At 44.3% G+C, this 17911-nt stretch overlaps 1 protein-coding gene across 1 annotated transcript in view; it reads left to right on the top strand.

Moving 5' to 3' along the window:
* Nucleotides 1–17911, top strand: part of TENM4 (teneurin transmembrane protein 4) — a 404318-nt gene that overhangs the window by 351948 nt on the left and 34459 nt on the right. The window contains exons 22-24 of the mRNA XM_014790360.2: nucleotides 3378–3610; nucleotides 7438–7592; nucleotides 13202–14079. Coding sequence (XP_014645846.2) covers nucleotides 3378–3610; nucleotides 7438–7592; nucleotides 13202–14079 — 1266 coding nt within the window. The remainder of the gene's footprint in view (nucleotides 1–3377; nucleotides 3611–7437; nucleotides 7593–13201; nucleotides 14080–17911) is intronic.

The following is a 17911-nucleotide window of genomic DNA, read 5'->3' as shown; positions in this document are numbered from 1 at the left end:
TTTACACAAGGCAGACCTTACTCCAAAACAAAGGGAGAATTCTCACTCAGAAGCAGGGAATAGATCACCTTTCATCCCAAGAGACTCCTGGGCTCGCAGAAAATTCCCTACACCATCCAGAAAGAGGACAGAGTAAGGCTTGACTTCAACTCATTAACTTCAGGAATGATACCCTTATAGCTTCCAAGATTTTACGTAGCTTCGGGAGGTACCAAGGTTATGTTCAAGGAAATAGAAAAGAATGTGGGTCTTCAGAACTCCTATGGCAGACTCTAGATACAAAGCTGTGACCATCCTCTGTGCCCAGCCCTGCTCAGGATACTGGGGATCAGAATTGGATCAGATGTAGTCCCTGTCCACAGAACTGGGCCTGGGGTCTCAGCTATAGGCCATCTTCCATCTCATGCTCTGAAGACATTTATGGTTTTCAGAGTCTTCTAAGACCTTGCTGCTTGAAGTACAGATAAGCAGCATTAGCATCCTCTGGAACTTGTTAGAAATGCAGACTCTCAAGCCACACCCCAGACCTGCTGAACTGAAATCTGCATTTTAACATAATCTCCAGGTAATTCATATGCACATTGAAGTTTGAAAAGCACTGCTGTTAAGGCCATGGTTTCCAAATATGGCAGGCAGATGCCCAGGCCCACATGAGTGGCACTTCTCTGGGGCAGTACAGGAAGACATGAGCCGGAAACTCAGGGGGCTAATCTGACTGGACAGGGCCCCCCACCATACTCCCTCAGGGACTCATTTTCTGCCAAGGTGGATAGCACCAGTTTACCATAAATGATGCTCAAAGAAATGAAATAATCACCCCCACCCCATAGCTGTCATCAAGAAAGCAGAAAGATCAAGCCTGCCCCAGCATGGCAGAGCAGGATCTAAGGTCACTGCATTTTATTTAGCCAGAATCGGTGTCATCTGGGAGGATTCGATCTCTGCTGCATTATAGGATAAGTCACAGGGGACCTTTCAAGATAAACAGGACGTCTCTCCTGTTACCACCACCCCAAAAGAGAAGTAAAAGAAAAGCTAAGTAATTTGGTTGAAAATACTATTCAAATAAACTAAAAATGGAGATGCCATCCATTTTTGGCAAGTAGCTGCTATGGGCTAGAAGACACCCAGCTGAACATTGGAAATAAAAAATGAGTAAAATCCTGTCTCTTCCCTTCAAGTATTGACTGTCAGATTTGGGAGACAGACACATAAATAAATAGCCACAGTGTTATGTTAAGTGTCCAGCAATCCAGACATGAACAGATGTGAATCTCAGTGCACAGAGAGGAAAGGTCGGGAAGGTTTGCCAGAAAAGGTACCATTGAAGCTGACTCCTGAAGAGTGAGTAGCAGTTCAGCAGGCTGAAAAGGGAAGAGGACAGGACATTCCACAGAGCAGGAACGGCAGGTACAGAGGCATGAAGGCATGTTGAGAGACAGGTTGTCAGGATTGCTGAAGTACAGGGCCTCTGTGAGGAAATGGCTGGAAAGAGGCTGGGAAGATGGAACAGCAGCAGAGCATGAAGGGCCTTGGGTGCTGCTAGGCTGGGGTGTCTGCACTTAGCTTGTAAGAAATGGGGAGTCCTGGAAAGGACAGCATTGAGATGACATGTTGGTATTTGGGTTATGTCAGGGACGAATGGCTTGGGGAGCACCCAGGCTGCAGGCAGGGAGACCTCCCCTTTATCTCAGAAGGAGGTGATACAACAGTGGCATTAGGGCTAGAGAGGCAGGACAAGTTCCTGGAGAAAATCATGTTGTCTTAGTCAGATTTGGGGAGAGAAAACAAAGGAAGGAAAGCCTTGGGTGTGGAGGCCAGTCCCCAAGACATCGTCCAAAGCAAGGGATGGTTATGATGACCGATAGTCAGGGCTAGATTAAGACCTTCAGGGACCTTAACACTGAAAAGATTACAGTGCCTCAGTCTTCGAATGTAATTCAAAAACACCAATATATAAAATAAAGTTTTATTTTTCAAAAGAACCCGAAATTTACATGCCCAATAAAATGTAAAATAGCTTCTTTCTAGACTTTTCTGATCTTCTTACTTGCATCTTGAAGGGGTATACAGTGCCCCTACTCTAGTGCTCTAGGCACTGATCAGTCTGCCCCCAAATCCCCTAGCACAGTTGTCCCACAGTCCAGTGAAAATGGTCAGTGCCAGGCCATCCAGCCTGAACAGAGAGATTCTTTTGAATCAGAAGACTTTCCAGAGACTTCGAAGGGGTTGCCAATACTGAGATGCAGTTTGAGGGCCTGGGAACAATCAGGCCATGCACAGGAACTGAAAATTAGTTTCCCAGGAGTTATGAGTCCAAGTCCAATGTGGCCTAGACTTGGAAGAAATTGTAAATCAGTACCATGTGATGGAAAAATTCAGGCTTAATAAGAAATGTCTACTCCATAGTCTTTTCCAAATGCAAAAACAGACATAATGACTAGTAATTAAGACAACTATTATGATTATTGAGTACCTACTATGTGCCATGCACTATGCTAAATATTTGCCACATGTGATTTTATGTAATTTTCCCAGTATACTGGCAAGGTAGCTGTTAACGTCCTCATTTTGCAGATGAAGAAAACTTGAGGCTCAGGAGACAAGGTAACTTGCCCAAGTTTCAGAACCAGGAAATGACAGAGCTAGACTTGGAACCCAGACTGATCTGATTCCAAAGCCTGTGCATTTTTCCTACCCTGTGCCTAGAGGATTAACACTTTCCTCTGTTGCATAGCCTTGTCTTTATGACTGTTTTCCAGAAACAGAACCATCATCAGCACTGCTCCTCTGTTTTGTTTATTTTTCCTTGGGTAGTGCTGCAAATTACAAACTAATCCTGCAATTCATTTATATCCGACTGCAGGAGGGAGATTACTGGGCTCCTGATAAGTATAACATGAGTGTCAACAGAAGACGGTGTTGATGCCAGCCGGGAGTCAGATCTGGCCAGGGTCTTATCAGTCAGTCCCAAGATGGCGGTGCGGCTGCTGTAAAAATTCTGTGGAAGAAGGGCTTGAGTGTCAAACTCTTGAAGTGTTTTTTAAAGTCAAGCCCTTTCATGTTTCTGGCTTGGATTTACAGGCCACCTATGGTAAACCTCATTGATAATCTTTTTTAAGAAAACATATACTGAGCACCTGATATAGGCATGGCACTGGGCTGGGTTTACAATCATTGGCAAGAGGCTTTTGCAGTAATAGTTGGGTGAGGGAGTAGTTAGACCAACCACTGGGGTCAGAAAAATTGGGGAACCATCACCCAAAATTGGGACATTATCCCCATAAGACATTTTTGCTTGGATTCAAGTTTTACATCTCTGGCTACCTAATAGAGAGAAGAAAGTGCTCACCAACTGGCATGTCCTTCTTTTCCAGTCACAGTCCAGCACATAAATACTACCTGACGACAGACCCCATGAGCGGGGCCGTCTTCCTTTCTGACACCAATAGCCGGCGGGTCTTTAAGATCAAGTCCACCGTGGTGGTGAAGGACCTTGTCAAGAACTCTGAGGTGGTCGCGGGGACAGGTGACCAGTGCCTCCCCTTTGATGACACTCGCTGCGGGGATGGTGGGAAGGCCACCGAAGCCACACTTACCAACCCCAGGGGTAAGGCCTAGCTTTTTAAATACTATCGGTAACATTTATGAGGGTAGTTTCCATTTCCAAAATACATGTTTGTCATTACAAAAAATATTGGAAAATACCAAGAATTCTATGGAGAAAAGTTAAAATTGTCATAATCCCACCTGCCAGAAATATTCCCAGTTATCATTTCCTATCTTCTTTCTAGTCTTTTTTCTAAGTGCATTTGTATGCCTGTAATGTTCGTCAAAAGCAAACAAAATGAGGATCACATTAAACTGTTTTAGTAACCTACTTTTTTTTCCTAACTGATATATCATGAACATTTCTCCATGTCATTAAATAGTCTTCTTTGTACTCATTTTTAATGGCTATATAGTATTCCATCAAATGGATGTCCATCATTTATTTATCAGTCCCCTACTGTTGGACATTTATGCTATCTCTCACGTTACTGTTTTATAAAAACATTGCAGTGTATCATCTTTGCACATGTCTATGTGCTGTAGGATGGGTTAACTGTAAATTTCAATTTTGAGTCCTTCAAAAAGTTGGACCTCTTTATACCCACAATCACAATTTTTCATTCAGTTATTCAGCAAGTTTTACTGAGTGTGCAATGCACTGTGGTTGCATAGATAAGTTCATTGTAGCAGAGTAAATAAGACTTGAACGTGAATCACTCTGATATGGGAGAGAGGAAGAAGTACTCTCTGAGATGCAAGGAGAAAGAACTGCACACGAGAGTCCAGAGCTGAGAGAGGCCCCCATGCCTAGGAGACCAGGAAGGCCTTTTGGAGGAGAAGCTGTCATTATCAATAAACATCCATCAGTGGAGTGTTTACTGTGTTGCAGGCCCTAAAGCCAGTGACCTACAGTGTCTAAGCTTCAGGGTCCTCGTTGGTAAAATAGAAGTAATAATACCTTCTGTGTCCACCTCCTAGGATCAGTCTAAGGGTCAAAATTAATATATTTCATATGATAGCCTATAAAAATATCATTAGTGATTGTATTATTAAATGCTACCAGATTTCAGGGCCTGGTTTCAAATCAAAGCAGTAAGACTCTAATGAAATCAGGCAGTACCATATTCAAATTCAGACATTGCCACCTAATAACTGTGTGACTTTGGGTAAGTCACTTAACCTCTCTGAGCCTCATTTTCCTCATCTGTGAAATCGAGATATACTGTACAGTTGCAGTACAAATTAAATATCATTAGGAATGTGAATGCTTAGTACAGTGGTACCAGGCACATAATAAATACCCCATTAATGATGATTCCTTTTATAATTGTTATATTATATTGTATTACATCATACCATATCATATCATATATCATATATCTCTACCACATACCTGGAGTGGTCAGGTGGTAACCCTGTGGGGTGAATATTGTGACATCTGTGGTTAATCTCCCTCCTAATTATGATTTCCTAATACTGAGAATGGTATTCCAGTAGCCTGGAATGGAGAGAACACTGGGCTTGCACTTAAGGTCCCCAAGTTATGGTTTTGCTCCGCCACTCATTGGCTCTGGGACTTCCTCCTCCGGGCCTCAGTTTACCCATTGGTAGATGTGCAGATTGGGTTAAATGATCCCCCTGACACCCCTTCATTTGCAACATTCTACTCTCTTAGAATTAAAACAGTGTAATTTTTATTCTCTCCAGGTCTTTCTCAGTTGCTCTAAACACATGTTTCGAGTGTGTGTTCTCTACCCTTCCCTCTCTCTCTCTCTCTCACACACACACACACACACACACAAACCCACACACAGATGTTGTGGCAGTGAAATAGCCCAAAAGCCTATAATTAACCCAGATAGAAATGACAAGGATGCCACAATATGCAGACACTCTGCAGCAGGGAGGAGAAAAGATGTCTGTCTATTTAGCACAACAAAAGGAGAAAAATGAAGTAATTAATCAGGGGACAGATCATTTCTATTAGCCTGTGCAGCCAACTTTGTAAACAAGAAACCCGATTGTTCATGGAGCACTCATCAGTCTTAGCAGATAGAAGAGAAAAACATCACCAGGCAGACAAGCAAACTCCTGTCTTGGTACTTAAAGAATGTAATCAATTTACATTCTAGGCAGGACAGAAGAAAGACTCTCCCCGCCTTGAGGCTGCCTGGTCCTCTGTGTGAAAACGCTCTCCAACCCTGAACAGTCTAAGGAGGGGGAGAAGGAACTACTGCCCCAGTGGGTTTTCATCACTCAGAGGCCCTTGAGTGTCTTACGCCGCCCTGCTGACCAGTCATGGACGCGTGGGCCCTGAAAGCCACACTTTCAGGAAACCCACAAAGTACTGATCACGTTCTCCTAATTATAAGTCATTAATAATTCTTGACAGCTAACTATTGCAAGTCAGATGTTATTATCCCCATTTTATCAATGAGGAAACTGAGACTTGGAAGTGAAGTGACCTGCCCAAAGTTGTACAACTGGAAAGCTTTCTACTTCGAGGGTCTCCACCTCTCTGAGGCTTTTTCTGACCCCTTCTTTCAGTTCCCTCCCCAGAGAAAGCTGAACAGAGCACAACTGACCAGAATCTCCGTTATTTCACCACGAACCTTCGCAGGTTTCTGTCATTCCCTGGGAGTACTCCGCATGTGACTGACTCATTCCCGTGCCTCCCTATCTCGACTGTGTGCTCCCTGGGGGCACGTCTCGTCTCCTCTGTCTCTCAGCCGCAGCATCCCTGAGCGGTTCTCCGTTTGGTAGGGGTCTGTCCAACTCTTGGGATTCTGGCCCAGGGGTGGAAGTCAGTATCACCCGTGAGCATTCTTAAAACACACCTTGGTCCCAGTCCCAGCCACTTCTTGAATTAGTATTTCCAGGAGTGAGGCCAGCAGGTATATGTTGAAAAAACTCTTCGGGTGATTCTGATACACATCACTTGTTAAGAGGTACTGATTGACTAGAATGGTTCTCAAACTTTAATTTGTATCATTATTGCCCCAAGTGCTTATCAAAAGTACAAGTATATGCTCAGGCTCCACTTGAGATTTTCTGAAGCAGCTACCTGGCAGGGGGCAGGGGGTGCCTGTTAGCAAGCTCCCAGGTGAGTCTCACCCACATCCAAGAGTGAAGAGTAAAGATTTAGAACAATCCCTTTATTTAACAGCTGAGAAAACAAATACAGACATGTTTAGTGACTTGCCGAAGGTCACATAGCTGGTCAGGGAGAAAGTTAGTGGGGCAGGACAGTCTAGTAAATGGACTAAATGACGTTGAATAATAATTCTGACTCTCCTCTTCGATGTGCCTTTTTTAGAAATTAAATTCACCAATATTCCCTACACAAATCCAAAGGATTCTTTTTTTAGGCTCTATATGTCTATAATGACCAATGAGACTAGAATAGTAATAGAATAGAAAAACATGGAGGATGATTATCTTGGAAGAAAAGAAAAGTTGTTACCAAAAGCGGGATTTGATTATTATAATTCCTGGTCTTCAGAAGTAGGTTAGTTTAAATAATTAACAGTTGTGATATTGAAAAAGATCCTCCTTACCACTACTTCTAGTGCTTAACAAACCCCCAGAAGTTATGAGTCCAGTTTTAGTGGATGATTAAGGTGATAGATGAAAATCTCCAGAGGCAGCAAGGTGGAAGGACCAGAGCCCTGGAGAATCTGAAGACTTGGGTTCTAATCCTTGCTTTGAACAAGTCACTCAAGACTCTGGGCTTCTGTCTCCTCATCTTTAGAAGGGGAATGAATCTGTAGGGAGGGTCTAATCAAATCATGGAGGGGTTGCTCTGTCAACTCAGGAGCTTCCACAAGTGTGTGGGTTGTCACCACCTCTAACACTGAATTCCCTGCTTTGGCTTCTCTGCCCCAGGCATCACAGTGGACAAGTCGGGGCAGATTTACTTCGTGGATGGCACCATGATCAGACGCATTGATCAGAATGGGGTCATCTCCACCCTGCTGGGCTCCAATGATCTCACCTCGGCCCGGCCCCTCAGCTGTGATTCTGTCATGGATATTTCTCAGGTAAGGAGAAACCTTCGTCTGCTGGAGCCCTGGGTCTGCACGTACACCCTCTCCGCTGGCACCCAGCCAGCCTGCTGGCTGTTCGGCTTTGTGCTGCACAGCCTTTTAAGGGCACACTCTTGGTTCTGGGCCTGTGAAGAGCACTAAGGACACAGAGCTGAGTGGGGTACAGCTCCATGCTCTGGGAGGTCACCACCAGGGGTGACATGTGGGTGACAGAGGGAAGCTCAGGGGACAGTGAAGAAATCTACCCAAGGAAGCCTCGAAGACAGCAGAGCTTCAGACAGCGCAATTTAAATCCATAGCCACCTGAATTCCCTCCGTGGAAACACTTTCAGGTACTTGTACATTGTCTGTTCTCTTTCTAGACTGTAAGCTACATGAAGACAGGAATTCTGTCTGTCTTTTCCTCTACTGTAACCAGGGTGCCTGGTACACATAGGAGCACAACCAATATTTAGTAATTGATTGACTGATTGACTGAATCTTAGCTTTGCCATTCACTAGCTGAGTAACTTTAGACAAGTTCCTGATGTCCTTTGAGCCTCATTTTTCAATGGAAATAACTGATACTGGCCTGGCAGGATTGCTTGGAGAATACATGAAACAGTGCATGCAAGGCTCCTGGCACTGCTTGGCACTTCAGAGGTGATCAAGAAACAGAAGTTCTAGTCCCACTTTCACAGAGGTGACATCTGTGCCAGGTTTTGAAGGTTGAATAGGGGTTTACTGGGTGACAAGGCAGAAAGGGGACATTTCACACAAAAGGAACAGCATGTGCAAAGGTACAAAGATGTTAATGGGCCTGGAACATTCACGGAACATTGGAAAATTGAACACCTCGGCATAGAGTTTTTGGAAGGAAGTGGCAGGAGTTAAAACTGAAAGCATGATTTGGGGCCAGTTAGGAAAGGACCTTACCATAACATGCCAAAAAGTTTGGATCTTAGTAGGTGGACACCAGAAACCCAGTGTAGACCCGAGAGAGACACAAGTGACTGGCTATTCAGTGTGTCCTTAGTTTGTCCTGCAGTGACTTGGCAAGGGATGTGTCCTTTATTGCTAGATCCTCTAGCAGGGCCTGGCCGGTGCTGAATCAGTGAACATCCATCTTGCCAACATTAGCAAAACCAAGGAAATAAGGAGGCTTGAATTACATTAACTTACGAATTGGTGTCAGCGATAGCCACACTTAGCTTTTTAAACCCCCTCACTTCTAGGGGAGCCTGCACACACACAGGCCCTTTGCCACTGACTGCAGACCTGCTCCCTGTACTCAGTGGGCAGCAGAGGCTAGGAGGCCTCACTCATCGTGCCTGCCTCTGTCACTGACATGTGTCGCACAGCCTCTTGCCCCAGAGCCCCATGGCTGCTGCTGGCAGTCCCAGCACCCATGTCACATCCCTGTCAGATGCTGGTGTGGTTTCCCTCTGCACCAGCTAATGTGATTGTTACACTCCAGAATGGAATCTGTTCTCTGCCACTTGACTTTCCAATTTGGCAGGCTTCCCCTTTCTGGCTCGAGTTTCCCTCTCTAGTCTGTGAGCAGGCTTGAATTACCCGTTAGGAAGCTGCCACAGCCTAGGGATGTGTGTACAAGTATTTTCAATTCTCAAAATGGGCCCTCCGCTAGCCAGCACAGGGTGCCGAAAATTTTCAATCCACACATTGGAAAATTGTTTAACTTCAGATAGAGGTTCTGCCAAGCAACCAGATCAAAGGCTTAGAAGATAACTGGCATGTTGTGGAGGGGGACAAAACACACTTAGATTCAGAAATCCTGGACTGAAGTCTCTATGCCCCTGGTCTCCACCAGCCTCCTCTGAATCTAAGCATGAGATTGTTTTTACCAAACTCTCCGACACAGACATGTATTTTTATATACACATATGGGCAGGGGGTACTGGCTTTCATTGTCAGAGCTTCCTCTGTTATATACATCCAGCTACTTTACTGTCCCATGGGGAGCAGAGGGGTAAGCCAGAGAGCTAAGAAGACAGCTTGAGGCAAGAGTGCGAAGAAGAGAACCAAGGAACATAGACTAGCTCCTCTGGGAGGAGATGAAGACCAGGCCTGAGGAGAAGCTAGAGGGAGGCAGAGAGTGGACGAGGCACGGAAGATGCTGCAACCTGTTTGAAACGGGATTAGGTCTCAACTCAGCAGGCTGCAGCCACCACAGACACAGAATATAACTCTGTACTTAAGGTCTAGAATGATTTCCTGAAAACTTATTACGTGTCAGGCACTATTAGAGATAGGGATACAGAGATGAGCACAACTTCACTTTTCTTATTTAGCTGTCATAATAATCCTGGGAGGTAGATGTTATCTACCCCATTTTACAGATAAGGAAACTGAGGTTTGGTGAAAGGAAAGGCAGTTATAAATGCAGAGCCCTGTGCTAGGTTCCATCAGGGATGTGGAAATGAATTTCTTTATGAAATCATGTACATAAATTGCCTAGCACAGTGCCTGGCAGCTAGTAATAGGCTGTAAATACTAGTTCTCTTTATAATTTACAAAGACCTTCCTTGTACGTTGTACGTTGTCTCGTTTGATCCTCACAACTACTCTATGTAGTATTTGTTACCACCTTTCCCATATGGAGGAAGAAGTTCAAAGTGTTTAAGTAACTTGAGTGGGATCACACCTGCTGTCGTTGTGGAACTGAGCTCGGAGGTGAGGGGTCCTGACCCCACATCCCTCGCTCTCTCTTTACCATTCACCAGTCATTCATTCTTTCATTTATTTGACAATCTATTTTTGAAAATAACTCTGCAACCAAGGCAGTCAGCTCAGAGTGCTTTAGTAAAGGCACAGAACGTGAGGGGGAGAGGGACAAGGGAGCTCCCTTCCACCTCAGGACGGTAGAATGTGGGAGCTGGAGGAAGTGCAGAAACTATAAGTCTTGTCCCTCCATTTGGGTGGGGAATTAAGCCTCAGCACGATGATCACTAATAGGGAGGTGAAGGCGGCGAAGCTTAGGTACTTGGTCTGGCCCAGAACCATCTGGCAGAGGCACTGCGACAGAGCGAGCACTGACTCCAAGAGCCCTGCTCTTCTTTCCCAGGTGCCTTTGCACCTGCGGGCATAAAGCATAGAGCAGAAAAGCACTTGCTCCTCCTTTCTTCTCCCCGATTCCTCTCCCTCTCCCTCCCCTGGCTCCCTCTTCCCCCTCCCACCCACCCATCAGGGAGCCATCTTTTCATCGTAATGACAGGCAGAAAGGTCTGGGCAACCAAGTCCCCGAGGTGCCACAGGACCAGAGGCCATAAAATATTTAGCAGCCAGTGTTGACAAGAAATGAGTTTTAGGAAATTGAAAACTCCCCTGTCGCTTGAGAGTAAACTGTGTTCTTGATACAGCCGAAGGCTGCTGTGACACTGCTCCAGAGAGCCCTGAGAAGTGTGAAGGCAGCAGCCCTGGCCGGTGACTCTGGCGTGCCTCGGCCTCCCTTTTTCTGTGGGGACAGAGGGACTCAGGCTGGGAGTAAAAACAAGAAGACTTTAGGAAGCAGGACCTGAGGATCGTGCTCAGAAGAAATGAGAAAAGGCCCACCCCATCCTGAGCATGGCCCTGAGCTGAAGGCACAGATGGAGGTGGCCATATCTCATGTGTATATAATTTACTAGGGTTTCTTTTACATTAGTAAACTACTACATGTACATTATAGAAAATATAAAGAGTTAAAAATTACAAAGAAGTTAAAGTTACCTCTAATCCCAATACAGTTAACATTTTGTTGTATATCCCTCAAGCTTTTGATGTCCCCTCTATCCGTAATCTATCTAATTTATTGTTGTACTTTTTCCCCAATTGGAATCACACTGTGCTTACAGTTCTGTAACCTGTTCTTTCCACTTAATACATAGCAAACATTTTCCGATGTCATTAAATATCCATCTATAACATCACTTTTAATAGGTACACAGAGTATGCTAACTTACAGGTGAACTAAATGTACTATAATTTATTTAGCCAGTTCTCTGTCATTGGGCATTTAGGTTGGTTCCAGTTTTTCACTATTATTAAAAATGTCTGTGATAAACACCCCTGTAGACAATGGTGTACAAGAGTAAATTCCTAGAAATTTCTTATCTAAGGGTATACTCTTGTTTAAATCAGCCCCAAATTGGACCGAATGTCAAGGGTTTGTAGGGGGCTCAGGAATCTGAGGGGTGGGGTCAATAAGTCAGCTGGAAGCAGCACCTGTCAGCACTTCCAGCCCATGTGCAGTGTGGCTGGACCTCTTGGGGACACAAGTGGCAAAATGCTTCCCTTAGTGCCAGCACCTCACAGTGTGATATGCCCAACAATCCAGGCTCCACGTCCACTGAACAAAGCATTTCCCGCCTCAGATCCTGCTGGCTGCAGTCCCCTGCGTGCCCACCTGATGCTCATTGTGATCCCTGCCAGCTTCCCCGCCTGGCTCAGAGGAGGCTCAGACATGGGGCCCAGGACCTCTGAACCCCTAGTTCCCATTGCCAGCATCATTAATCCCTTCCAGGCGGACCTGTTCTCGGAGGTACTAGAAACCATGATCTAGAGCAAGGTTTCACAAACCGGTGTGCACAGGAGCACCCGGGCATTTTGTTTAAATGCAGATTCTGATTCAGTAGGTTTGGGGGGAGGCCTGCCATTCTTCATTGCTGACCAGCTCCCAGGTGACTCCCAGCTCCCAGGTGATCATCACACCAGCAGGTCAACACTGCTGGTGTGATGATCACACTTGAAGGAGAAAGGATCCAGTTGTGATTCCCAGCCCCACATTAGAATCACCCAAGAATCTTTTGAAATCATGCCATTGCCCAAGCCCTACACCCAGGGATCTGGTTTAACTGATTAGAGGCGGAACTTGAGCACCATTACTTTCTAAAATTACCACAGGTCATTTGAATGTGTGGCCAGATTTGAGAATAACTGGTCTGGAACTGTGTCAGACAGGGGCCGTGGTTACTTTGTCTTCACATCCCCAGAGCCTAGCCTTGTATTAATCCAGGAACTCAAAGAATTGAGAAATCATCTTTCATCCACAGATCAACAATGCATGAAGAATCTTTCTTAAGCCTCTGAACAACTCCTGCTTCAGCCTCCAGACTCCATCTGCCTCCCCTACCCATCCATAACATTAGCTGCCATTAGTTGAGCACTTACTGTGGGTCTGGCACTCTGCACTGTTGTCATTCCTGTTTTACAGAATGAAATATGCATGTGAATATTGAGGCTCAGAGAGGCAAAGTAATTTGCCCAAGGTCGTAAGTGGTGGGACTAGGATCTGAACCCAGGCCTGACTGACTCCAAAGTCTATCCTCTTGCCTGCTTTGTTTGGTTTGTTTGCTTATTTTTTGTATCCCCTTTTTTGTATTTTATCAGTCTAATATAGACCATCACCAGTCTAATATAGACCATCACATGTGTCAGGCAGCTCTTGCATGGTTTCAGTCTGATCAGGAGGCTGATATCCATTGTTGATGACAGGCTGCAGTGAGGATCAGGCAAGACTGCATGTGAAGGCACTTGGGACACTGTTACGGGCTCTACGGGGTGTGGGATGACTAGTGGTGGGCAACTTGCCAGGCATTTGAGTGTTGGTGTCTCCCCATTGTCAGGTTCGCCTGGAGTGGCCCACAGACTTAGCCATCAATCCAATGGACAACTCCCTCTATGTCCTCGACAACAATGTGGTCCTGCAAATCTCTGAAAACCACCAGGTGCGCATTGTCGCTGGCAGGCCCATGCACTGCCAGGTCCCTGGCATTGACCACTTCCTGCTGAGCAAGGTGGCCATCCATGCAACCCTGGAGTCAGCCACTGCCTTGGCTGTCTCTCACAATGGGGTCCTGTACATCGCTGAGACTGATGAAAAGAAGATCAACCGTATAAGGCAGGTCACCACTAGCGGAGAGATCTCACTAGTTGCTGGGGCACCCAGTGTCTGTGACTGTAAAAATGATGCCAACTGTGATTGTTTCTCTGGGGATGATGGTTATGCCAAGGATGCAAAGCTGAATACCCCATCTTCCTTGGCTGTGTGTGCTGATGGGGAGCTCTACGTGGCTGACCTTGGGAATATCCGAATTCGGTTTATCAGGAAGAACAAGCCTTTCCTCAACACCCAGAACATGTATGAGCTGTCCTCACCAATCGACCAGGAGCTCTACCTATTTGATACCAGTGGCAAGCATCTGTACACCCAAAGCCTGCCCACAGGAGATTACCTGTACAACTTTACCTACACTGGGGATGGCGACATCACACTCATCACAGACAACAACGGCAACATGGTGAACGTCCGCCGAGACTCTACCGGGATGCCCCTCTGGCTGGTGGTCCCAGATGGCCAGGTGTACTGGGTGACTATGGGCACCAACAGTGCACTCAAGAGTGTGACCACACAAGGACATGAGTTGGCCATGATGACGTACCATGGCAACTCTGGACTTCTGGCAACCAAAAGCAATGAAAATGGATGGACAACATTTTACGAGTAAGTATCAAGACAAGGCCAAGTGATGGTTTTGTTTCATGAGATGCATTGTAGGATTAGAGATGAATTGATGAAGTGTTAATTTTTGGGTGTATTGCATTTTAATTCATTTGGGATGTGAACCATTACCTGGAATATATTCTGCATGTTCATATTCCAGATGATTGCTCCTAGGAAGGAATGTGGTATAGTAGAAAAGGCATGAGCTTTGGAGTCAGAGGAGTTGGGCTTGAATTACCATGGAGTTAATCTCTCTAGGCCTCAGTTTCCACATCTGTACAATGGAAACAGTGGACACCTGCCCAACATATCACAGGGAGGTAATGTGGATGAAAAGTACTTGATAAAGTGCTAGCATCTTCATATGACCACTGTCCAGAAATATGGCAATGAGAGAAGGAACAGTTCCATGTGGATGAATTGTCCACATAATCAAAGCTCATATCTTCAAGTTTCAAAAAATTTTCTTTCATTTTAACCATTTTGGATGGAACTTATGAAGTGCATTACATGCCTCCCTTCCCAAACGCATTATACAGACATGAAACCTTTCTTTTTATGAGTCAGGGTCATTAATAAGGAACAACAACAATTGCATACTATGCTGTAATATAAAGATAGCTTTCAGGAAATGAGGAAATGAGGCTACAGAACCCTTCACCCCTGCTCAAAGTGATTTTAAATTGTTCTTTTGTTAGCTCCTGTGTCTAATAGGTATGGTTTTACTGCCTCCTCCCTCAGCGTGGCGCTATCCTGTCACTATTTGTTTCAGTCGTGGTGCCCACCTCAACTGGCTCACTTCCCTTCTCTTTATCCAGGGTAGGGCTTCTTAAGTGATATGGTCAGAGAACCAGAAGTTCAGCTTATTACAATCCTAGCCAAAATTTAAAAAATATATTTATACATCTGAGGTATTCCTCTATGAGATATTTTGATGAATGGACTTTGTAACATCTCCTTGTCTACTTAGATTTTTTTAAGCTTCTTTTTGAGGTCTTACTGATGTTCCAAACAACTGAGACTGCCAAATATGTGACCATTAGATAAGTATGTGGGAGATGGGGAAGGAACTAGTCTTGTAGACCATCATTTATGGGCCAGGAACTGCATTATTGCATTTCATCCTCACAACAACTCTGGAAGATGGGGAATAGTATCTATTTTACAGAAATAGAAACTAAGGCTCAGAGAGGCTCATCTGTCCACTGTTGTGTAGTGAGAACATGGCAGAACAGGGATCACAACCCAAGTCTGTCTGATGCCAAAGCTCATGATCTTTCAGCTCTGCCCTGCTGGCCCCTGCTGAGTTTATTAATCCCAAATGAACTTGAATCCTTGAACCGTAAAGTTTTTCTCGAGGTTGATCAAGCATCAGCTTCTCACAGTCCTAGAATCCGAAGGAAAAGGATCTGTAATAGATTTTTAAATACAATTTACACCAAAAAAAAAGCCACAGCTATTTGTACAAAGTTCACTGGCAAAATTCCTCTCTCTAAACAAGGGCCTTGTTAATTACAAAGAAAAAGCAAAGATCCAGGGAAATAGCAATTATCTTGATTAACTCATTGAAATGGAAATATGCTAAATAATTCAATTTTCCCCCCATTGCCCATGGAAATCTCTTATACATTATTTAGCCAATACAGGGGTTTCTTTGTCAGAGCAAGTCAGTGCACTCAAGTGGTTCCCAGGGTCACTCCCTCCAATCCCAAAATGAATGCTTACACATCACTGCAACCATTACTCTCAACCAGCCCTGAAATCTAAAACCATTTCCTACACCTATGCCAGAAAGGATCCTGTTCCCCCCTTCCTGTCTTCTTTGATGAAATATAGGGCCAGAGTTGATGTTTTATGAAGAAGGAGAAGTTAGTACCATTGCTTTTTATAAAATGGCATTTGGAATTCCAAAGTATCCACTTAATAGCAGTTCTCAGGAGTTAAAGATAAAAGCTCTAAAATAAAAAAGAGAAACTTACTTTTTTTGAGATCCTACTGTGTGCCAGGCTCTTTCCCATTTAATCTTCACATCAACCTCTGAGAGTAGGAATTATCACCACATTTTTTACAGATGAACCAACTGAGTCACAGAGAGATTAGGTAACTAATCTAAAATCACACAGTGAGTACCTAGTGGAGCCAGAACACAAGTCTGTGTTCTTTCAACTACACTGACTGGGTTCACTGAAATTCTTTGAAACTTATCTGTATGATAGGGATTAAAATAGTATCTATTTCACAGGGATAGTCTAAGGTTCAAAATTTCAATGGGATAAAATATGGACGACTCCATGTCTGACTCATCATAAGTACTCAAGTGATAGCTGCTGTTGCTGTTGTTATTATTATTTCAAGCAATATTAGTGGCAGTACAAGTAATTGCAGAAATGTTGTTTGTGCATGAAAGGTATTATCCAGGAGCAACTGCAAGTAAACTAATCAAAGGAGCAGACAAAAGTTGTAATTGAAGGAGGTAGCAATTAGAGGGCAGACCAGAAGAGCAGAGTCAAGTGTCGTCTGAAGGATCAAGATATGAATGAGGAAAAGGATCAGGTCCTTGAGAATGTCCAAAATGGGCTGGAAAAAGGCATGCAGAGTGAGTCAAGGAAAATGGTTCAGCTCAGATTGTAAACAAAGCATAGGGTACCAGATAGCTATTTTCACTGGATGTTTACTATGTGACTCAGGGCAGGCTGGCTGACGTCCAAACCCAAGTCTCAACTAGACAGAAATAATGACTGCCCTACCCCGTTTAAGGGCCATTATGAGGATCAAAAAACTAAATAAATACTGAAAGTGAAAATACTTTGCAAACTCTGAAGCTCCCAAGAAGTGAGGATGTGATATTATTATCATTATGGTGTTTCTTAACACAGGTTTGGACAGATTTTGTCAATGCACTATTGCTCTAGTGAATTTTCTACTCTTAGCTCCACGAGACAGCTTAGTGGATTCCAACCCAAATGCTCTAATATTTAAAAAAAAAATCAACCCAGGCTTGCTTGTGACGTGGGCTATTACTGAAACAAGTTTTAAGTTGGCTTTATCGATCCTCTCAGCAGATTCAATAATACATCTAACATAAACATCACACACTTCAGAGCAACTTGACTTAAAGAGTGCACAGTTCTGGGTAATCAAGGTTACTTTCCTTCCCTCAGCCCACAGATCTACTGATAGAAAACCTCAAAGAAGTCTGTAATGCAGTCCTCATCTGCAATGTGTGGCATCATTAATTTCAGACTTGGACTCCTGTGCAGATGGCAATTGGAGGCTAAGAAAATGGCCTCATAAGCATGAGGTTCCAAAATTGGCTTCTTGAGTGGGCATGAGCAACCAGCTCCCCTGTTTCATAGGGAGAAGTGGCTCTGGCATCCCATGGTGCCCTGTGATAGCCCATGTCATTCCTATGTTCACACTAACTACTGTGAGACCTTGACTAATATATCTCTGTACAAGCTTAGGGCTTACAACCTAGTAGGTGCTCAGTAAATATGTTATGAATGAAATGTAAATTCAGCAGAGAAGGAAGATAAAGAAGGTAACAAAAATATGCTATAGTGAGAAGAATACTAGATTTAAATCCCAGCTCCAGCACTATCAGTGCTCCAGCAGGAAATAGGATTCAACTAAAATGATTCAAATGAAGAGACTTGGCTTCCAGGTTTTGCTTGAGGATGTAAGAGCTAGAAAGAGCATCGTTCCCAACCTTACAATGAAAATAAGCCAGACAAATGGCAAATTCATGAGTTTTCCTTGAACTCCTTCTCTGAGGTCACAGGGCAACCAACTGGCAAAATCCAAGGAGAGACAGACTCCTGAAGAGAAAGAC

This window comes from Ceratotherium simum, chromosome 7, assembly GCF_057802395.1.
Source record: "Ceratotherium simum simum isolate JZ-2026a chromosome 7, ASM5780239v1, whole genome shotgun sequence".
NCBI classification, from domain to species: Eukaryota; Metazoa; Chordata; class Mammalia; order Perissodactyla; family Rhinocerotidae; genus Ceratotherium; species Ceratotherium simum.
The sequence above is the reverse complement of the archived record's forward strand: the minus strand, read 5'-3'. Positions and strand labels throughout refer to the sequence as shown.